The 23,536-nt window shown below is 41.3% G+C and overlaps 1 protein-coding gene across 3 annotated transcripts in view; it reads left to right on the forward strand.

Annotated features, from left to right (window-relative positions):
• The window catches only part of Clcn5 (chloride voltage-gated channel 5), a 251,784-nt gene that overhangs the window by 199,146 nt on the left and 29,102 nt on the right, over positions 1-23,536 (forward strand). For all 3 annotated transcript variants that reach the window (XM_045141109.1, XM_004670060.3, XM_004670061.3), the window contains 3 exons: positions 4,426-4,525; positions 13,360-13,547; positions 23,092-23,214. In XM_045141109.1, coding sequence (XP_044997044.1) covers positions 4,426-4,525; positions 13,360-13,547; positions 23,092-23,214 — 411 coding nt within the window. The remainder of the gene's footprint in view (positions 1-4,425; positions 4,526-13,359; positions 13,548-23,091; positions 23,215-23,536) is intronic.

Genomic DNA, 23,536 nt, shown 5'->3' on the forward strand with positions numbered 1-23,536 from the left:
CTGTTTTGGGTCTGAGGAATTGAGCCCAGGAAGACAGGCTTTACAAGCAAGCACCTTAAACTGCTAAGTTATCTTCCCAGGCCATGGCTAATAGTGTTCTTACTTGAACCCCAGAGTGTTAAATTTTCCCAAGTACAGGTTTTTTTTTCTTTTTTTTAGTTTTTTGAATTAAGGTCTCACTTTAGCCCAGGCTGACCTGGAATTAACTTTGTAGTCTCAGGTTGGCCTTGGAATCACAGCAGTCCTCCTACCTCTGCCTCCCAAGCTCTAGGATTAAAGGCATGTGCCACCATGCCCGGCTTCCTCTTCACTTTTTATTTTGACACAGAATCCATCCAGGCAGTCCTTCAACTCACTCTACATGTGGCCCAGGCTGCTATAAGCCTCCCATGTGCTGGTACTATAGGCATATGTCACTATACCTGGCTTACTTTCTTCATTTTTGAAATTATTTTTATTTATTTATTATAGACAGAGAGAGAGAAAGAAAGGGGGAGGAAGGGAGAGGGCCTCTAGCCACTGCAAACTAACTTCAGACGCATTTGCCACCATGTGCGTTTAACTTACATGGGAGCTGGATAATTGAACCTGGGTCCTTAGGCTTTGCAGGCAAGAGCCTTAACCGCTAAGCCATCTCTCTATCCTTACTTTCTTACTTTCTTTTTCTTTTTCTTTCTTTTTTTTTTTTTTTTTTGAGGTAGGGTCTCACTCTAGTCCAGGCTGACCTGGAATTCACTATGTAGTCTCAGGGTGGCCTCAAACTCACAGTGATCCTCCTACCTCTGCCTTCTGAGTGCTGGGATTAAAGGCATGCGCCACCATGCCCGACTACTTTCTTCATTTTTTAAAGACTTTTTATTGATTGATTGATGAGAGAGAGAGAGAATGGGTATGCCACGGCCTTTACCCATTACAAATGAACTCCAGGTACAGGTACATGTGCCACCTTGTGCATATGGCTTATGTGGGTACTGGGGGTTTCGCCCCTGCATCCTTAGGCTTTGCAGGCAAGCGCCTTAACCACTAAGCCATCTCTTCCAGCTCCTCATCTAGAACTCTTTTTTTGTGTTTTTTCAAAGTAGGGTTTCACTCTAGCCCAGGCTGACCTGAAATTCACTATGTAGTCTCAGGGTGGCCTCAACCCAAGGTAATCCTACATCTGACTCCCAAGTGCTGGGATTAAAGACATGTGCCAGCATGCCCCGCTGATCTGGAACTCACTCTGTAGGTCCAGGCTGACCTTGAGCTTACAGTGATCCTCCTACCTCTGCCTCACAATTACTGTGATTAAAGATGTGTGCCACCATGTCTGGCTTGGCTTTTGTTTTTGTTTTTGTTTTTGTTTTTGTTTTTGTTTTTGTTTTTTGCTACAGTCTCACCCAATTCAGGCTGACCTGGAATTCACTCTGAAGTCTCAGAGTGGCCTCAAACTCATGGTGATCCTCCTATGTCTGCCTCCCAAGTGCTGGGATTAAAGGAGTGTACCACCACACCCAGCCTGGCTATTATTGTTATTTTATTATTTTTAAAATATTTATTTATTTAACAGAGAGAGGGGGAAAGAAAGAGAATGGGTGCACCAAGGTTCCAGCCACTGTAAACAAACTCCAGACACATGTGCCCCCTTGTGCATCTGGATTACATGGGTCCTGTGGAATCGAACCTGGGTTCTTTGGCTTTGCAGACAAATGCCTTAACTGCTAAACCATCCCTCCAGCCCCTATTTTATTTTAATTAATTTTTTTTTAAGTTTAGGTAGCTGAGGCTAGCCTTGAACATACTTTGCTCAGGCTTTGGAGTCCAGCTTTAGGTTCCTGAATTGTTGAGATTACAGGCTTGGCTCAAAAGACTCTTGTTTGTTTATTTTGTTTTTCAAGGTAAGTTTTTACTCTAGCTCAGGCTGACCTGGAATTCACTATGTAGTATCAGGGTGACCTCGACCTTGACCTCATGGCAATCCTCCTACCTCTGCCTTTCCAGTGTTGGGATTAAAGGAGTAGGCCACCGTGCCTGATATAAAAGACTCTTCTTAATCCCTGAATTTTATTTTAAGTTTTAAAATATTTTCATTTATTTATTTATTTGCAAGCAGAGAAAGATATGAGAGACAGAGAAATTGGACACACCAGGGCCTTAGAACCCTGCAAATGAACCCCAGTTGCATGTCTCCCTTTGTGCATCTGGCTTTCTGTGGGTACTGGGGAATCAAGCCCAGGTCATTAGGCCTTGCAGGCAAGCCCCTTAACCACTGAGCCATCTGTCCAACCCTGAATTTTATTTTTTATTTAATTATGTGTATGTGTGTGTCAGAGTGTCTTGTCATTGCAAATAAACTCCAGACTCATGCACCACTTTTTGTCTGGCTTTATGTGGGCATTGGGGAATCAAATTAAGGCCAGCAGGATTATAGAATTGAGCCACCATATCCAGATTCCACTGAATTTTGTTATCATAACTCCAATTGGTTATCTTTATAAGATACTGTTTTTCATAAGATTTCTGGAGTATGCATACATATGTGTCATGTCAGTTCATCAGACCAGTGTTTGGTGTTTGAACTGAATCTTTTCTAATATTCATTTGTTTTTGTGTGTGGGGGGGGAACAGAGATAATGAACATGAGAATGCATGCTCCAGGTCCTCTAGACACTGCAAATGAACTCTAGATGCATGGCCTGCTTTGTGTATGCGGCTTTACATGGGTACTGGGGAATTAAACCCAGACCTTAAGGCTTTGAAAACAAGCACCTTTAACCACTGAACAATCTCTCCAGCCCCCAATACTTTTTTTAAATATTTATTTAAAAAATATATTTATTTTTATTTATTTATTTGAGAGAGGGAGATAGAGGCAGAGAGAGAATGGGTGTGTCAGGGCCTCCAACCACTGCAAACAAACACCAAATATTTTGTGTATCTGCCTTAAGTGTGTCCTGGGGAATCGAACTGAGATCCTTTGGCTTGCAGGCAAGTGCCTTAACTGCTAAGCTCTCTCCAGCCCTCAAAAATATATTTAAAAACCCATTTTGAAATTTTATGATTTATTATTTATAATATTGCTATAAATGAAGATGGAGTAGATAAGTTTCAAATATAAGAAATGGTGGGCTGGAGAGATGGCTTAGCAGTTAAGCGCTTGCCTGTGAAGCCTAAGGACCCCAGTTCGAGGCTCAATTCCACAGGACCCACGTTAGCCAGATGCACAAGGGGGCGCACGCGTCTGGAGTTCATTTGCAGTGGCTGGAGGCCCTGGCACGCCCATTCTCTCTCTCTCTCTGCCTCTTTCTCTCTCTCTGTCTGTTGCTCTCAAATAAATAAAACAAACAAACAAACAAACAAACAAAAAGAAATGGTGGCAGGCCTGGTGGTGCATACCTTTAATTCCAGCATTTGGGAGGCAGAGGTTAGAGGATTTCTGTGAGTTCAAGGCCACTCTGAATTCACATAGTGAATTCCAGGTCTGCTTGACTAGAGCGAGACCATGCCTTGAAAAAACTTTTAAAAAAAGGAAAGAAAGAAAGAATTGGTGGTACAGAAAAAAGGGGAGTGGGACTAGAGAGATAGTTAGTGGTTAAGGTGCTTGCCTGCAAAGCCAAAGGACCCAGGTTTGATTACCAAGGACCCACATAAGCCAGATGCATAAAGTGGTACATGCATCTGGACATCATGGGTCTGGAATTCGTTTGCAGTGGCTAGAGGCCCTGACATGCCCATTCTCTCTTTCTCTGCCTCCTCTCTATTTCTCTCATAAATAAATAAACAAGCAAGCAATACATTTAAAAACTTTAAAAACAAAAGAAAAGGGGGGATTACTAGTGATAAATTTGTCTACTTAAAAACAGAGACCCTGAAGGCTAACATCAACAAGGGTAGGACCTAAACAATAAAATTTGCTGTACATCCTGATACATTAAGATAGACCTTTAGTTTTCTGAAAATGAAAACATGTCACTGGTATCACTTAGTATCTGTTGTGATCTGCGATCACCATTAAGGCTTTGTGGGAATTTTCCAGGCCCGAACCACAGCCCCAGATTAGTTAACCTCAAATAGTATTTCCAAGACTCAAGCCAACATTTGTTTATTCATTGCCAAACCATAAAATTATTCCCTGTGAATTAACTATTCTTGGGATAGCTGTTTGGGGAAGAAAGAGACCCTTACAAGAGACAAAGGGGGTTGATGGTACAGGAAATTAGTCGAGAAATGGGGGCACTCCTGGACATTACAATAGATAGGTAGAGTTCAATAAATCTCAAAGTTCCTGATGAAATTTGGTTTAGCTAAGGCTAAGTATTATGTGAGAATTCACAAATGCTCTCAATCCCCAGGTAGTTTGTTACTGTGTTTCTCTACAGAGCCATTTTGAGATGAAGGAAAGTTGTGTAGAGTATACCAATGCTCTTTTTTCTCCTTTTCTCCTAGATTACCAATAAAAGCAAAGAGTCTACATGGGCCTTAATTCACAGTGTGAGCGATGCCTTTTCTGGCTGGTTGTTGATGCTCCTTATTGGGCTTTTATCAGGTATGGTAAACAATGGTTGTTTCCAAAACAAATCTCTCAGAATTGTGGTGAGCCCCTTTCCCAAGTCAGGAACTGAGTCAAGTCACCTGAAATGAATTGCTGCTGAACCATTTGGAAGCTCAACCATCCTATCTCCAAAGGAGTAGTAATGCCTGCATAACTCCCCTTAAATAAATGAGGAAATGCTTTGAAATCCTGTTTGTATGCCATAAGATACTATGCTCATTTTAAATTACTTTTTTTATTTGCAAGGAGAGGGTGGGGTGAGGAAGGGAATGGGTGCAGCAGGACCTCTTGCTGCTGCAAATGAACTCCAGATACATATGCCACTTTGTGCATCTGGACTATGGCCATTTTAAAGTGCAAGTTAGTACAGTGTTTCAGTGGTCTTGAGGAAAAGACATTCTGTTGGAGATAATTTTTGCAAGCATTTATTTATTTGTACATGTGTATGGGGTGGGTGGGCATGCCAGGGTCTCTTGCCTGCAAATGAATACCAATATGCACCACGTTTTGCATCTGGCTTTACGTGGATATTAGACATTGAGCCTGGGCTGGCAGGCTTTGCAAGCAAGCACCTGTAACTATTGAGCTGTCTTCCCAGTTTCTGGAGGTAGTGTTTTATTTTTCTTAATTTTGCATGGGGTTTAGAAGAGAAGATGTAGTAGAAAACTTACTGAGACATTTTGCAGCTGTTTTTGCTTTTGGAGTCCTGAGAATGAAGCTGAGGACATTGTACATACTTGCCAAGCTCTCCTACTGATCTACAACCCCCAGCTTTTTTTTTTTTCTTGGTATTTATGAGGTAGGGTCTCTTGCTCTAGCCCAGGCTGACCTAGAATTCATGATGTGGTCTCATGGTAGCTGGCTTTAAACTCAAGGTGATCCTCCTACTTTTGCTCCCCTACTGCTAGGATTAAAGGCATATGCCACCATGACTGGCTATTCTTTTTTTAAATTTTCAAAAAATTTATTGGCAATCTGGTTCAAACTCCAGATATATGCACTACTTTGGGCATCTGGCTTTACAGGAGTACCAGGGAATTGAACCTGGGTCATTAGGCTTAGGCAGGCAAGCACCATATAAGACACAGAAGATCTCCTTATGTAGGCCAGGATAGGCTTGAATTTACTATGTAATCCAGGATTGGCCCCAACTTGTGATACACTTGCCTCAGCCTCCTTAGTGCAGAGAGCAGGCGTACACCACCACACATGGCTGTTTTTGTTTGTATTTTTTCAAGGTAGTGTTTCACTCTAGCCAAGGCTGACCTGGAATTCACTATGGAATTTCAGGGTGGCCTCAAACTCATGGAGATCTTCCCAGTGCTAGGATCAGAAGCTAACTGATTTTTAATGTACTTGTTTTGTTTTGAAATAGGGTCTTACTGTGTTGCCCAGGGCCTTGGACTCAACAGTGTAACCCAAATTTGAGGCCAGCCTCAAATTATGCTGATTTTACTTTACAAATTCTGGGATTATAGACTTAAGTTGCCACACATTTTTCTATGTGGATTTTGGCAACAAACTAGCACATGAAGTTAAAGAATGTGTAACTTTTAAGATTAAGGATTCTCCACCTACATACAATATAAGAATAGTGCAGTGAAAATACGGCTTTAAAGCAAGTTTCAAAGCAGGCAGAAAGCTAAAGATATCAGGGTAGAGAGGCCAAGAAGCCATATCCTTACAACACTAAACGATGGGGTCTAGGAAGATCTAGAATCTTTTTAATTTTTTTAACTTCATTTTTTTGAGAAAGAGAGAGAGAAATGGGCACATCACAACCTCCAGACACTGCAAATGAACTCCAGACACAAGCACCACCTTGTGCATTTGGCTTATGTGGGTCCTGAGGAATTGAACCTGGGTCCACAGGCTTTGCAGGCAAGCGCCTTAACTGCTAAGATATTTCTCCAGCCCAACATCTGGAATCTTTAGCCAAACTAGAAGTTAGGTGGGAATGCTGCACGAGATGGTTTAAGGTGACAGTTCACAGCACAGATTCTAGATTCAAACAGCTAAATTTTAAATTCCAGTACCACTGTTTGTTAGTTTTGTAGCCCTTGGCAAGATTCTTAACTCTTAAAAGCTTTAGTGTGCTGATTTATAATACGGAGATAATATAAGTATCTATATTAAAAGTTTTATATGTGGATTAAATGAGGTCTGGTACTTGGCACAGTGCCCCATTTTTTTAATGCAGTTTTTAATTCAGCTGTTGCCTCTCTTATCTAGGGATGATAATTCATGAGCCATAGAGTAGAAAATGACTACCTCAAATAAGGAGTGACTCATCCATGCTTAGGTTTTCAAAAGCTGTCTGGGGTATGGACTGACAACCTTTTTTTCAGTGAAGGGGCCAGATAGTGAGTGTTTTAGAATCCATGAGTCAAATTAGCATTATAACACCACTCCACTCAGTTGTTATGACAAAAAAGCAGCCATAATTATAGGCAAACATGAATCTGGCTGCCTCTGGGACATCTTTATTCGCAAATATAGAGGCAAGCAAGATTTGGCCTTCAAGTTGTAGTTTGCTTGCCTATGGTCGAGAACACTAGCTCAGCTTTCTGAACCTCCCAGGAGAGAGAATATAATATGTTTGGAGTGGTTAATAGTTGGCTGGGAAATTTGTTAGGGAAATGCTGCAGAGAGGCTAAGGGGAGGAAAATGGCAGAGGAAAGGTTGGGCAATGTTGCAGTCAGGTTTGCATTGCTGGTAGAAGTCACCCAACCAAGAGCAGCTTGTGGGGAAAAAGAAGTTTATTTTGGCTTACAGGCTCAAGGGGAAGCTCTACAATGGCAGGGGAAAATGATGGCATGAGCAGAGGGTAGACATTGCCCCCTGGCCCACACAAAGTGGACAACAGGAACAGAAGAGTGTGCCAAACACTGGCAGGGGAAAACTGGCTATAACACCCATAAGTCTGCCCCTAACAATACATCACCTCCAGGAGGCTTTAATTTCCAATTGCCATCAGCTGGGGAACCTAACATCCAGAACACTTAAGTTTATGGGGGACACCTGAATCAAACCACCACATTCTACCCCTGGCCCCCATAAACTAATAACCATACATGAAATAAAATGCAGTGCATTCATTCATCATTACAATTCCCCATAGTTTTTATCAATTCAATGATGTTCATACACCCCCTAGTCCAATATATTTTAACTGAACCCTAATACCAAAAAAATCCCCCCAAAACCCATAATGGCACATAATAAACATTCACACTGCAAAAGATGGCATTGGGCAAAGCAAAGAAACATTCAGCCAATACAAGATTTAAAACAACCAGGAAAATATCAAACTCTGTAGCTTCAAGTCCAACAACTCTAGCCAGTGACAAATCTCCAAGTCCAATAATTCTAATCAGCACCAAGTCTCTAGAATTCCAATTCTGCCCCTCCAGCTAGGCTACTCACAGTCCTGGAAAACTCTATCCAGGACCGGCAGCTTTCCTTGGCAGCCATCTTGTGGTCCTGAAATCTCCACTGGGTCTCCACTGTAACCCATGGTTCATATTCATGGCCCCATGGGGTCTCTATGCAGGCATCCAGCAAACCTGCTTCACACTGCCCATGGCCATTTCCAAAACACAAGACCGTGTTGCAAACTCAATGACCCTCTTTCCTGCATTTCTTATACTCCACAATACTAGGTAGAATGCAAATTTGTTAATCCGGGAGTGGGGGGGATAAAGCAGACTTTGAAGAAGAGGACACTCCTTGAGCACTCAGGCCCCTTCAAAAGAGTCTACATTCTTCCTGTTGCCCCAGTGCAGGTCAGCTGGCCCAATCTCAATGGTTGTAATCTCTCAAACAATTTGCAAGTGAATCGGCAGCAGTTTAGGACCAAAGATTTCATTTTTACTGTGCCATTTCCCTCTGCTCACACTAGTTCATTTCTACGCAAAGCAACCCTACACAACTTCTCAAGACACTGGCATACCACCAAGCCTCTCACACAAACTACCAGCTCAGTCCAAGCAAAGCTCTTTTTCACCCTCATAAACCAAACCTCACAGTCCATAGTTCTTACTGCATTAAGATCTGTCAACTCTGACCAGAATAGTCCATCAAGCTGTACTTACCCCACTGCAAGGCATCTCTTAGGCCAAGGTTTCAAATCCTTCCACATTCCTCTTGAAAATCAGCTCCAAAAGGCCAAAGCCACACAGTCAGGTGTACACTCAGGTGTCTAGCAGCAATCCCACTCCTTGGTACCACTTTACTGTTACAGTCAGGTTCGCATTGCTGGTAGAAATCACCCATCCAAGATCAGCTTGTGGAGAAAAAAGAAGTTTATTTTGGCTTACAGGCTCGAGGGGAAGCTCCATGATGGCAGGGAAAACAATGGCATGAGCAGAGGGTGGATATCACCCCCTGGTCCACATAAAGTGGACAACAGGAACAGGAGAGTGTGCCAAACATTGGCATGGGGAAACTGGCTGTAACACTCATAAGTCTGCCCCCAACAATACACCACCTCCAGGAGGCTTTAATTTCCAATTGCCATCAGCTGGGGAACCTAATATCCAGAACACCTAAGTTTATGGGTGACACCTGAATTAAACGACCACAGACAGTATAGATATTAGAAACATTACATTGTTTGAAAAACAAAAAAAAGATCAAGCTGATCACAGTGGTGCATGCCTTTTATACCAGCACTCTGGAGGCAGAGATAGGAGGATCACCACAAGTTTGAGACCACCCTGAATCTATATAGTGAATTCCAGGTCAGCCTGGGCTAGAGCGAGACCCTACCTTTAAAAAAATATCTCATATGTATATTAGGAGCTAGATTTCAAAGGGAGGCAATCAGTTTACACATTTTGGTAGCCATTGGAAAGAGAGGAGAAACAAAATCTTGAAATGGTGACAGGGACAAAATTTTATGCTTTGGGGCAGGGAAACCTGATAAAACAGAAGAGCCAACTAGGGGGTGGGGGGAGAAGTAGGAAGTAGAAGGGAAGACAGTATTAAGGGTAACAATGCTGGATAAACTACTATACCCACACATAGAACAACCAGAGAATGAAGGAAACTATGCAATTAAAATGTCATGTTAACTGTATCAATCCAGACACTGAGTATAAGAGTTAGAAGAGAAGATCCCAGTGTGGTGATGCACGCCTTTAATTCCAGCACTCAGGAAGCAGAGGTAGGAGGATCGCCGTGAAGTCAAGGCCACCCTGAGACTACATAGTGAATTCCAGGTCAGCCTGGGCTAGAGTGAGATGCTACCTCGAAAAATCAAAAAAAAATAATTAGAAGAGAAGGGGGGGCTGGAGAGATGCTTAGTGATTAAGTGCTTGCCTGTGAAGCCTAAGGACCCTGGTTCAAGGCTCGGTTCCCCAGGACCCACGTAAGCCAGATGCACAAGGCACAAATGCATCTGGAGTTTGTTTGCAGTGGCTGGAGGCTCTGCAAGGCCCATTCTTTTTCTCCCTCTGTCAAATAAATAAAAATAAAGAAAGAAAATTAAAAAAGAGGGCAGAGAAGGCTTTGGGCTAGAGTGGCCAAAAGTAGCTGTCAAACTGTATGTGCTGGATTTGCACCTATCAATACATGCATACAACATAGCCTTTCTCATGGAATGTTGGCATAATATCTTCAACTTTTATTTATTTATTTATTTATATTGACAACTTCCATAATTGTAAACAATAACCCATGGTAATTCCCTCCCCCCCTACTTTCCCCTTTGAAACTCCATTCTCCATCATATCCCCTTCCCCTTCTCAATCAGTCTCTCTTTTATTTTGATGTCATGATCTTTTCCTCCTATTATGATGGTCTCGTGTAGGTAGTGTCAGGCACTGTGAGGTCATGAATATCCAGGCCACTCAACTCTTTAATGTATTTCTTGTCAAAAAGTAGCCAGTGAATATTTTTTTTCTCTCACACACTGGGTGTTTTGTTTTTTAAGCAATAGAGAACAACAATAGAAAGTGTGTCTGAATGCAGAACCAGTCTGGGAAACCAGAAGCTGTAAATTTTATGATATATTTAAAATATGTATATATATTTGTTTTTTTGAGATAGGGTCTTACTGACCTGTAGTTGCAGGGTGGCATTGAACTCAGATGATCTTTCTACTTCAGCTTCCCAAGTGCTTGGATTAAAGGTATGTGCCACCATGCCCAGCTTCTTTATTATTTTCTTCTTTAAAAATATTTTTTATTTTTATTTACTTGAGAGAGAGAGGCAGACAGAGAAAAAAATGGGAGTGTTAGGGCCTCCAGCCATTGCAGACAAACTATAGCCACATGCAGCACCTTGCATCTGGCTTACCAGGGTCCTGGGTCCTGGGTCCTGGGGACTTAAACCTGGGTCCTTTGCCTTTACAAGCCACTGTCTTAACCACTAAGCAATCTCTCCAACCCTTTACTATTTTCTTGAAGTATCATTCTGGGTCATTTAATTTCTCTGATGAAGTTTCTCCATCTGGATAACAGAACTGATAAGGTCAATATTTAAAGAACATTAACTATTTTAGCCCATCAGTTTATTAGCTATAGTGTTTATATCTCCAATTAATTGTTTATTTTCTCATAGTTTTCTTTTTTAAAGTAATTTATATTTTTAGTAATTTATTTTTATTAACAACTTCCATGATTGTAAACAATATGCCATAGTAATGTCCTCCCTCCCCCTACTTTCCCCTTTGAAACTCCATGCTCCATCATATCCCCTCCCCCTCTCAATTAGTCTTTCTTTTATTTTGATATCATGATCTTTTCTTCCTATTATGATGGTCTTGTATAGGTAGTGTCAGGCACTGTGAGGTCATGGATATCTAGGACATTTTGTGTCTGGAGGAGCACATTGTTAGGAGTCCTACCCTTCCGTTGGCTCTTATATTCTTTCCACCACCTCTTCCGCAATGGACCCTGAGCCTTGGAAGGTGTGATAGAGGTATTGCAGTGGTGAGCACCCCTCTGTTACTTCTTCTCAGCACCATGATGCCTTCTGAGTCATCCCAAGGTCACTGCCATCTGAAAAGAGAAGTTTCTCTAAGGAAAAAGTGAGAGTAACATTAATATATGGGTATGAACATTAAGGGAAGTGCTTACTGGGCAGTTTGGTGAGCATAGTGTATACATTTAGCCAGACACCAGCAGACATTACACCCCTAGGGCTTGTGACTACCTCTGTTATAGGTTTTCAGTATCAAGGATGTATTCTCGCCCATGGAGCAGGCCTCCAGTCTAATTAGAGGGCATCTGGTTTCCACCATGACAGATGTGCCACTATTGCACCCGGTAGCTCATTTGGCTTAGCTGGCCAAATATAAGACTTGCTTGTCCACTGTTGTATTTTCTCATAATTTTCTTTGATGGATGGTCTTTATGGCATTTACTTCTTCTCACTAAGAAAATTTCAAGGTATTTATGTTCTCTGTTCAGGAAGTACCAATGTCTCCTGTAACCTTTGGTACACATCATACTTTGTGCTTTTATAAAATTAGCTTGTTTAGCCTTGAATGCCTTCCTCCCATTGTGCAAATTCTCTTGTCTGTGGTGTAAAACCCTACTATCCTTTCCACCCCATAATCTTCATTGGCTGTCTTCCTAGCCATCTCAAATAATAGCATGTAATATTCCTTATTGTGAGCAAGACACATTTTCTTAACATAGGGCAAGTCACATACTTTTTGTTTTTGTTTTTGTTATTTTTAAGGCAGGGTCTCACTCTAGCCCAGGTTGACAAGAACTCACTCTATAGCTCCAGGCTGGCCTCCAACTCATGACATCCTTCTGCCTCAGCCTCTGAGTGCTGGGATTAAAGGTGTACACCACCACACTCAGCCTAGTCACAGGTAGCAGACAGCTATAGGTTCGCTGAGATGAACTTCCAGACCAGGCACAGTTATGGAGGAAGGGATATTTATTGAAGCTCACAGATCCAGGGGAAGTTCAATAATGGCCAAAGGAGTTGGCCTGCCTTCACAAGTCCAAGCAAAGAGAGACAGAAAAGCACAGGACAAAAGCCACACAGTACAGCATACTTCAGGAACTCCTGCTAGGCACACTGTGCATATATTTAGATTGAAATCTGAAACCCACCACCACACCTTAAGATCCACCCAGTGACATTGCCTCCAGCTAGGTGGCTGCAGATGCAAACTACAAGCAAGTAAAATACTGAATATATTGGGGGTCATCTATTCAAACCACCACATTACATATCTTAAATTTTACTGTCTGTATAGAGTGATCTTCATAAAGTCTAAATAATGCCTTTTCCATGTCAACTCAGCATAAAGAACAATTCACTAGTACCTTTATTACTCAACTGTTTTGTTTTCTTTTTAAGGCCCTCCTAACATGCAAATTCCAAAGATACTTCTGTTTAATGGAGATTTAATAAGTGAAAAAAAAAATAAACCAACAATTAGAAAGAAGTAGCAGATGGACTTGGAAAGTATATACTTTTCTGTCTCTTCAATTCCTTTTTCCTTATTTTGGCTGATAAAGCTTATTCTGGCTATTTATTTATTTATTTGTTTGTTTGTTTATTTATTTATTTGACAGCAAAAGGCAGAGAGAAAGAGGCAGATAGAGAGAGAGAGTGAGAGAGAATGGGCACGCCAGGGCCTCCAGCCACTGCAAACGAACTCCAGATGCATGCACCCCCTTGTGCATCTGGCTAACATGGGTAGGGGGAATCAAGCCTTGAACCAGGATCCTTAGGCTTCACAGACAAGCACTCAACCACTAAGCCATCTCTCCAGCCCTAAAGCTTATTCTGAATACTGATAACCAGAGTTTTAAAAATGGAATTTAACTTTGGCCTTATCTTTCCTGCTTGCAAATCAGGTTCCTTAGCTGGTCTGATAGACATCTCTGCTCATTGGATGACAGACTTAAAAGAAGGAATATGCACAGGGGGATTCTGGTTTAATCATGAGCACTGTTGCTGGAACTCTGAGCATGTCACCTTTGAAGAGAGAGATAAATGCCCAGAATGGAATAGCTGGTCCCAGCTTATAATCAGCACCGATCAGGTAACATTTACTGATAATTTTTGAACTACTGAGTTTTATTCTTATATTTGTTTCATCTCTTATGCCATACTAATGGCATTTGTGGAATCTTCCCCTATTTTTCTTTTTATGGAAAGAGGAACTGGTGCCCACTGTCTTTTTCTGTGGTGTAAGTACAGCTCTAATTTCATCTCTTCTGATATGTGACATTTGTTGCTTACGTTGAAACTTTGATTTGTTTTAAATAAATCAAGTGGGGTTTTTTAAGGTATTAGTAACACAATGTAAGTGAAATTATCTTACCCTAATAATTTGAGTTGAAATGTCAGAAGCAGACAACAGGTAAGCTGTAATTTCTCACAAAGATTATGAAATGGGTTAATATGTGTCTATCATATAGACACTCAAAGTGATTTATTCCTCAGCATTAGAATATTAAGGTATGATACCTCTTGCTAAAATAATAGAAACTTGGAAAAATCCACAATCCCTTCTTATAATCAAATCAGTATCTTTTTATGTGGACCTGGAATTCATTATGTAGTCTTAGGCTGGCCTCAAGCTCATAATGCTCCTCCTTCCTTGGCCTCCTGAGTGGTAATATTGAAATCATGTGTGCCATGTCGAGAGAGAGAGAAAGAGAGGGAGAGAGAGAGAATGAGAATAGGCTCACTAGAGGCTCTATCCTCTGCAAATGAACTCTAGGTATATGTGCCACTTTGTGCATCTGGCTTTATGTGGATACTGGGGAATCAAACTCAGGTCATTAGGCTTTGCAGGCAAGCACCTTAAGTGCTGAACCAGCTCTCCAGCCCAAATCAGTATCTTTGTTGTTGTCTAGCAAATATTTATTTGTTTGTTTGTTTGTTTATTTTTGTGTTTCCCGGTAGGGTCTCACTCTAGCCCAGGCTGATCTTGAATTCACTATGCAGTCTCTGGCTGGCCTCAGTAATCCTCTTACCTCTGCCTCCCAAGTACTGGAAGTAAATGCATGTGCCACCATGCCTGGCTCACATATATGATTATTAGTGAGTAAAATAACAAACTTAAAACATTACCCATATTGATCTGCAAACAATTTGAGATGGCAAGTAACACACACAGGGAAATAGTAAAGTCAGATATAAAAGCATATATATATACATTTTTTTTTCTCAAATTGGAGTATGGTCAACATTCCAGAAGGCAGATAAAACTGTTACTTGCTTTTCTAGAGTACCAAGTTTTACTGAATATTTGGAAGAAATATTTTTTTTTAAATCTAAATATAAACAGTGATTTTATTTTATTTTTTTAAAGAAAGGGTCTTACTCTGGCCCAGGCTGACCTGGAACTAACTTTGTAATCTCAGGGTGGTCTCGAACTCACAAAAATCCTCCTACTTCTGCCTCCCAAGGGCTGGGAGCACTCAGGAGGCAGTGGTAGGAGGATCACCGTGAGTTCGAGGTGACTCTGAAACTACATAGAAAATTCCAGGTCAGCCTGGGCTAGTGTGAGACCCTACCTTGGAAAGCAAATAAATAAATAGAAATAAAAATGGAATGTGAAAATTTGTCTTGGGGGATGAAGAACTAGCTCAGTGGTTAAAGGTACTTGCTTGCAAAAGCTGATGGCCTAGATTTGATTCCCCAGTACCCACATAATTCCAGATACACAAAGCATCACATATATCTGGAGTTCTTTTGTAGTGGCAGGAGGCCCCTGTGTGCCCATACTTTCTCTCTCTCTGTCTGTCTCTCTCTCTCTCTCTCTCTCTCTCTCTCTCTCTCTCTCTCTCTCTCTGCCTGCCTCTTTCTCTGTTTATTTTTAAATGTTTCATTATGAAGCCAGGCAATGTAGCATATACTTATAATCCCAGCACTCGGTAGGCAGAGATAGGAGGATCACTGTGAGTTTGAGGCCACCCTGGGACTACATAGTAAATTCCAGGTCAATCTGGGCTAGAGTGAGTCCCTACCTTGAAAACCAAAACAAAAAAAAAACTTTTATTATGAAAAAAAAACTAAAATAATTGTCTTATTTTCTTATGTACTAAAGAGTAAATATAGGATTGGGCCTTGGTCATACTAAGAAAGTGCTCAACCACTGAGTTATTTTCCCAGCCCCTTAAAAATTATTTTCTTAGAAGTGACCAGAGTGCCTAGTACTGCAATATCTCTATCACACCTTCCAAGGCTCAGGGTCTAATGCGGAAGAGGTGGCGGAAAGAATGTTAGAGCCAAAGGAAGGGTAGGACTCCTTACAACATGCTCCCCCCATACACAAAATGGCCTGGATATCTATGACCTCACAGTGCCTGACACTACCTACACAAGACCATCATAATAGGAGGAAAAGACCATGACATCAAAATAAAAGAGAGACTGATTGAAAGGGGGAGAATGGAGTTTCAAAGGGGAAAGTGGGGGGACATTACCATCTGATATTTTTTATAATCATGGAAGTTGTTAATAAAAAATAAAAATAAAATGGATTAAGGACTGGAAAATTTATTTTCTTTTGAAAGCTAGGTGTGATAGCATATACTTATAATCTGAGTACTTGGGAAGTGAAGACAAGAAGATAACTACAAACTGAACGTAGGTTTAATTTATGTACTGAGTTCCAGGATAGCCAGTGCTATATAATGATCCCTGTCTCAAAAATTAAACAAAAAAAAATGATCCAGGCAAGGTGGCACAATCCAATAACTCTAGCACGTGGGAAACAGAAACAAGGGGATTGCTGTAAGATCAAGTCCAGTTTAGCCTATGTAACAAGTTCCAGGCTAACCAGGGCTGCATAGTAAGACCCTTACACACACACTTTCTCTGTCTGTCTGTCTGTCTGTCTGTCTCTCTCTCTCTCTCTCCACACACACACATACACACACATCCTTCCCCCCCACACACACACATACCCACACATACAAGTTAAGATCCTAGTAAATGTCCCTATCAGCTTTGAGAGTTTTTTTTTTTTAAATATATTTCATGTATTTGAGAAAGAGAGTGTTACACAGAGAGAGAATGGGTGCACCAGGGCCTCCAGCCACTGCAAACAAATCCCAGACACATGTGCCACCTTGTGCATCTGGCTTACGTGGGTCCTAGAGAATCGAACCGGGATCCTTTGGCTTTGCAGGAAAACACCTTAACTGCTAAGCCATCTCTCCAGCCCAGCTTTGAGTTTTTAAAAATATTTTTATTGAAGAGTAGAGAAAGGGAGAGACAGAGTGGGTATGCCAAGGCCTCTTGCCACTGCAAATAAACTCCAGATATATGTGCCACTTTGTGCATCTGGCATTATGTGGGTACCAGGGAATCAAACCCGGGCCTTCAGATGTTACAAGCAAGTGCTTTAACTACTGAGCAATTTCCTAGTTCCCCCCTTTTAAAAATATTTTATTTAGGCTTTGAGGTTTAAAAAAGTAATTTGCACATACATGGGGGGGGGAGTGTATACGTGCCATGGACTCTTGTTATGTGTGGTTGGGGATTGAACCTTGGACTGGCAGGCTTTGCATGCAAGTGCCTTTACCATTTATCCATCTTCTCATCCCTCATCTGTAATTTATCCTCCTGTCTCAGCTTCCAGAATAGCTCCATGATTTATTTTTATTTTTTTTATTGACAACTTCCATATCATAGACAATAAACCATAATCCCCCCCATTCTTCACAAATATATTCTCCATCATATCCCCTCCCCCTCTCAATTAATCTCTCTCTTTTTTTGGGGGGGTTGTTTTTTAGAGGTAGGGTCTCATTCTGGTCTAGGATGGCATGGAATTAACTATATAGTCTCAGGGTGGCTCAGATTCACAGTGATCCTCCTACTTCTGCCTCCTGAGTGCTAGGATTAAAGGCATGTGCCACCACGCCCAGCTTAGTCTCTCTTTTATTTTCTTTCTTTTTTATTTTCATGTCATCATCTTTTCCTCCTATTATGAGGGTCCTGTGTAGGTAATACGAGGCATTGTGAGTTTATAGATGTCCAGGATATTTTGTGTCTGGAAGACTACGTTGTAAGCAGTCCTACCCTGCCTTTGTCTATTTTTTTTATTTGCTTGTGGTTTTGGAGGCAGAGTCTGACTCTAGCCCAGACTGATCTAGAACTTGGTATATAGTCCTAGACTGGCCTTGAACTCACAGCTGTCCTCCTACCTCAGCCTCCCTAAGTGCTGGGATTAAAGGTGTGTGCCACCACCATGCCTGGATTTGGTGCACACCATTAATCCCAGGACTTGGGAGGCCGAGGTAGGGGGATGACTGATTTCAAGGCTAGCCTGGGACTACTGAGTGAGCTTCATGTCAGCTGGGGTTAGAGTTGGACCCTTCCTTTAAAAAGAAAGTGTTTTATAGTATTTTATACCTTTTATGCAACCTCCCTCAGTGGTCAACATTTGGCATAACAATAGTACAGAAAATTGATACAGGTACATAGGTCTTATTTCATTTATTTATTTATTTGTTTTTATTTGAGAGTGACAGATAGAGAGAAGGCGAGAGAGAGAGAGAATGGGCATGCCAGGGCCTCCAGCCACTGCAAACGCACTCCAGACACGTGCGCCCCCTTGTGCATCTGGCTTACGTGGGTCCTGGGGAATCGAGCCTCAAACCAGGATCCTTAGGCTTCACAGGCAAGCACTTAACCACTAAGCCATCTCCCCAGCCCCTTATTTCATCTTTTAAAGTTTTATTTGTTTGTTTATTTATTTTTATTTTTTTTAAATAAGATCATTTGCCTGATGAATTAAGTGTCCCATATTATAGGTATCTGTACTTTATTATTTTTTTAATTTTTTTGGTTTATTTTTATTTGTTTATTTGAAAGCAACAGACAGAGAAAGAGGTAGAGAGAGAGAGAGAATGGGCGCGCCAGGGCTTCCAGCCACTGCAGACAAATTCCAGATGCGTGCGCCCCCTTGTGCATCTGGCTAACGTGGGTCCTGGGGAATCAAGCCTCGAACCGGGGTCCTTAGGCTTCACAGGCAAGCAATTAACTGCTAAGCCATCTCTCCAGCCCTTGTTTGTTTATTTTGAAAGTGAGAGAGATAGAGAGAGAGAGAATGAGAATGGGTGTGCCAGGGCCTCTAGCCACTGTAAATGAACTCCAGATGCATGTGTCACCTTGTACATCTGACTTATGTGGGTACTGGGGAATTGAACCTGGGTCCTTAGGCTTCATAGGCAATTGCCTTCCTTAACTGCAAAACCACCTCTCCAACTTTATTATTATTATTTTTTTTGGTAGTGCTAGAGATTGAACCCAGGGCCTTAAGCATACTAAGTAAGCACTCTAATACTGACCAACACCCTAACCAGTTTTTTAGGTAGAGTTTCACTCTACCCTAGGCTCCAGGCTGACCTGTAATTCTCTATGTAGTCTTAGAGTGGCCCTGAACTCACAGCAATTCTCCTACCTCTACCTTCCAAAGTACTTGGATTAAAGGTATGCATCATCACACCCAGCCCATCTCTAACCGTTTTCATCTCACAGTGGTGTAAGTGTGTATGGGGGAGAGAGAGAGAGAGAGGGAGGGAGGGAGGGAGGGAAGGGAAAGAGGAAGAAAGAGAATCTGTAGCCCTGCAGTTTCATCTCTTGTAGAGGTCTGTGTAACTACCACAGCAATAAAGACATAATATGGTTCTATGACCACAAGACGACCTTATATTGCCCTGTAACTAGTGCTCTCTCTCTCTGTGTCCCTCCCTCCCTCCCTCCCTCCCTCCCTCCCTCCCTCCCTCCCTCCCTCCCTCCCTCTCTCTCTGTGTGTGTGTGTGTGTGTGTGTGTGTCAGTGTTCCAACAGTCATTTGCAAACTGGATCTTGAAATTTTCTTGAATAACAGATTTCTCTGACTTTACTTTTTATGAATGAAATCATTGCCTTGGGAAAGAATATTTTAGGCTTTAAGAAGTCTCGTCTTGCCAAGAAATTGGCCTCTCTCTCTCTGGCCAGCATCTGTTACTTTCCCTTTCCTTATTTATTTCCTATTTCTGGCATCTTCTTGCTCATAAACTACATTTAAAGGCAAAAGCTTAGTTGCCTGCTCCTCTGAGGAATTAAGATTATGGAAAATCTGTGTCAGACTCACTACTAAGAAACACAAACATGGTGGGCGTGGTGGCGCACGCCTTTAATCCCAGCACTAGGGAGGCAGAGGTAGGAGGATCGCTGTGAGTTCAAGGCCACCCTGAGACTTTGTAGTGAATTCTAGGTCAGCCTGGGCTGGAGTGAGACCCTACCTTGGAAAAACAAACAAACAAAAGAAACCTGAACATTCTGGTTTTTCTTGTCTAGACCAGTGAATTATTTCAGTAGAGTTTTAGGCTTCGAAACTTCCAAAGTCCATTTAGCTTTGTGTTCCATGTAATTTAACATAACCCTCTCATTCCCCAAATTACTTTTTTGTTAGGCAGCACTATATATCAGCCACGTAATGTTTATGAATTCTTATTAGTGGTCAAAACTAGATTGACTTTCTACCACTTTTCATCCATATGAAAATAACTATTTAGCACATCCCTTTAATCCCAGCACTTGGGATACAGAGGTAGGAGTATTGCCATGAGTTCAAGGCAGTCTTGGACTACAAAGTACATTCTAGGTCAGCCTGGGCTACTGGGAGACCCTACCTCAAAAAAAAAAAAAAGAAAGAGAAAATAACTATAGTCATTGCATTGTTTGTTCGAAGCAGGGTCTCACTCTAGCTCAGCATGACCTGGAACTAACTGTAACTTAGGCCGGCTTCAAACACATGATAATCCTTTTACTTCCCACCTCCTGAGTGTTGGGATTACATACATGAGCCACCATGTCTGGCTTGCCATTTTATTCTTTCGAAGATCTGGAATTGTTAGTGCCAGATAGTTTCTGCTCATATCCTTGTTGCTAGATCTATGAGAATAAAATTCTCTCCCAAGGTATCATCATTATATGTGGATTTTGTTTTGTTTTGTTTTTCGAGGTAGGGTCTTACTGTAGCCCAGGCTAACCCCGGGATTCACTCTGTATTCTCAGGGTGGCCTCAAACTCATGGAAATCCTCCTACCTCTGCCTCCTGAGTGCTGGGATTAAAGGTATGCATCACCAGGCCCAGCTATATGTTTTTAAAGGCCGAATAACTAGAAATAGTAAAATGGTGATTCCTATATGCAGGGAGGAGGATGGAACAGTGAGAAGTATACTAAAGGTATAAATTTGCAATTAGGTAGAAAGAATAAGTTCAGAGAGCTAATAATACGACGTGAGGATTATAATTATGAATACTGCACATTGAAGTTTTTTTGTTTTTTGTTTTTTTTTTTTTTTTTTTGGTTTTTCGAGGTAGGGTCTCACTCTGGCTCAGGCTGACCTGGAATTCACTATGTAGTCTCAGGGTGGCCTCGAACTCTCGGTGATCACATTGAAGATTTTTTAAGAGTAGATGTTACATGTTTTTACTATTCTAGGCATGGAGTCTCATACCTACAATACAAGCACTTAGGAAATGGAGGCAGGAGGATTGGGATATATGAGACTCAGTCTTAAAATAACAAAACCGGCTGGGCATGTTGGTCATACACACTTTTAATCCCAGCATTCAGGAAGCAGAGGTAGGAGGATCATTGTGAGTTCAAGGCCATCCTGAGACTACATAGTGAATTCCTGGTCAGCCTGAGCTAGAGTGAGACCCTACTTCAGAGGAAAAAACAAACAAGCAAACCAAACAAATAAACAAACAAACAAACACCAGAACTGAATGTATACCTAAGTATACATAGGTAGAACATATACTTAACTTAGCATTTGTGAGACCCAAGATTAAATCCCTAGAAACAAAAGCAAAACAACTCCACCCCCAAACACATCATGTTGTGTGTGTGTATATATATATATATATATATATATATATATATATATATATATATGTATGTATATATATATATATTCTTTTTTAATTTTGATTTTTATTTATTTGAGAGTGACAGACAGGGAGAGAAAAAGGCAGAGAGAAAGAGAGAGAATGGGTGCACCAGGGCTTCTAGCCACTGCAGATGAATTCCAGATATATGCACCACCTTGTGCATCTGGTTTATGTGGGTACTAGGCAATCTAGCCTTGAACCAAGGTCCTTAGACTTCACAGGCAAGTGCTTAACTGCTAAGCCATCTCTCCAGCCCATAATAAAAATTGTAAAACAAAATGGCTAGAGAGATGTCTCAATGTTTAAGATGTGCTTCCTGCACAAACATGAGGGTCTGAGGGGCCTTAGATTACTTGAATTTGAATCTATAGAACCCACATAAACAGCTGGGCATGGCAATGCGCACCTATAGCCTAGTCCTATGGGGAAGGTCTGGGGAAGGCCAGAGAATCCCTGGGGCAATGGTGAATTCTGGACTCAGTAAGAGACTCTGTCTTAAGGTGGGAAAAAAAAAAAAACAGGTATATGAGTGATGGAGGGGTCACCTAATGTTTTCCTGTGGTCACTGCAGATGAGCCTATGGGATGCTGCAACAGGATATACACATGTGCATATACCATGTGTATGTCTAACATACACACACACACAGACAAAAACACACTCATACACAATTTGACTACATAACCTTCCAAAATACTTACATAAAAAGTAAATTGTCTGGGCATGGTGGCACATGCCTGTGATCCGAGCACTCAGGAGGCAGAAGTAGGAGGATCACTGTGAGTTCAAGGCCAACCTAGGACTACAGAATGAGTTTCAGGTCAGCCTGCGCTAGAGTAAGACCCTACCTTGTAAAAAGGTGAATTATGTGGGCTGAATAAATATCTTAGCAGATAAGACACTTGCCTGCAAAGCCTAACAACCCAGGTTGGATTCCCCAGTACCCACGCAAAACCAGATGCACAAAGTGACACATACACCTGAAGTTCGTTTGCAATGGCTAGAATTTCCTGGTACACCCATTCTCTTTCTCTCTGTCTCTCTTCCATATGTGTCTGCTTACAAATAAATAAATAAATGTTTAAATGAAAACATGTAGGAGGATTACCGTAAGTTTGAGGCCACCCTGAGACTACATAGTGAATTCCAGTTCAGCTTGAACTACAGTGAGACCCTACCTTGAAAAAAAAAAAAAAAAACCATGAATTGTGGACAGGCATGGTGACTCATGCCTTTAACTCTAGCACTCAACAGGCAGAGTCAAGAGGATTACTGCAAGTTCAAGGCCAGGTTGGGGCTACAGAGTGAGTTTTAGATCAACTTGGGCTAGTGTAAGACCCTGCCTCAAAAAAAAAAAGAAAAAAAAAAGAGAGAGAAAGAGAAAAGAAAAAAGAATGGTGTTTCAGAGTTTTCAATTTGCTCTTTCTGATTGTCCATTCTTTGAATCCTTTATGACTTCTCTTTGAGTATAACATAACATCTAATTTTCAGAAGCAAGTGGCCTGACAGTGTGTCAGTAATTGCTTTGCTGAACAATTTTGAAAGAAGCATTTAAGCAATTTAATGTTGGTCTTTTTCATCCCAGTCTTTTCTTGCAAACTATTACCCCCAAAAGTTATATTTCTCACTCAGGCCATCTAAAATAAAATAACTTGTGTCTTTTTCTCCTTTTCAAGGGAGCCTTTGCCTACATAGTGAATTATTTTATGTATGTCCTCTGGGCTCTCCTGTTTGCCTTTCTTGCTGTATCTCTTGTGAAGGTGTTTGCACCTTATGCCTGTGGCTCTGGAATTCCTGAGGTGAGTATGTTAAAATAGTTTATAAATTGTAACAATATGAATCATTTTTGGTTAAAATCTTGTAATGTATAGTTTATCATTTAATGAATGTTAAGCAGGATCAGGTCCTGACATGATGTAAGGCCTATATAGGTTTTCTTTCAAGTCTCTTCTCAACCTGGGTCAACTGATTTGGATAAAGGGGGCAAATGGTGGCTAAACCCCTATTTCTCTGTTTGTTGGATAGTGTATGTGTGAGTGTGTATATGGTACACATGTACTTGTGTATGCATGTTCATGTGTGTGTGAGGTGCACACATGTGTGTCAGAGGACATCCTTGGG

The sequence above is a fragment of the Jaculus jaculus genome, chromosome X (genome assembly GCF_020740685.1).
Source record: "Jaculus jaculus isolate mJacJac1 chromosome X, mJacJac1.mat.Y.cur, whole genome shotgun sequence".
NCBI classification, from domain to species: domain Eukaryota; kingdom Metazoa; phylum Chordata; class Mammalia; order Rodentia; family Dipodidae; genus Jaculus; species Jaculus jaculus.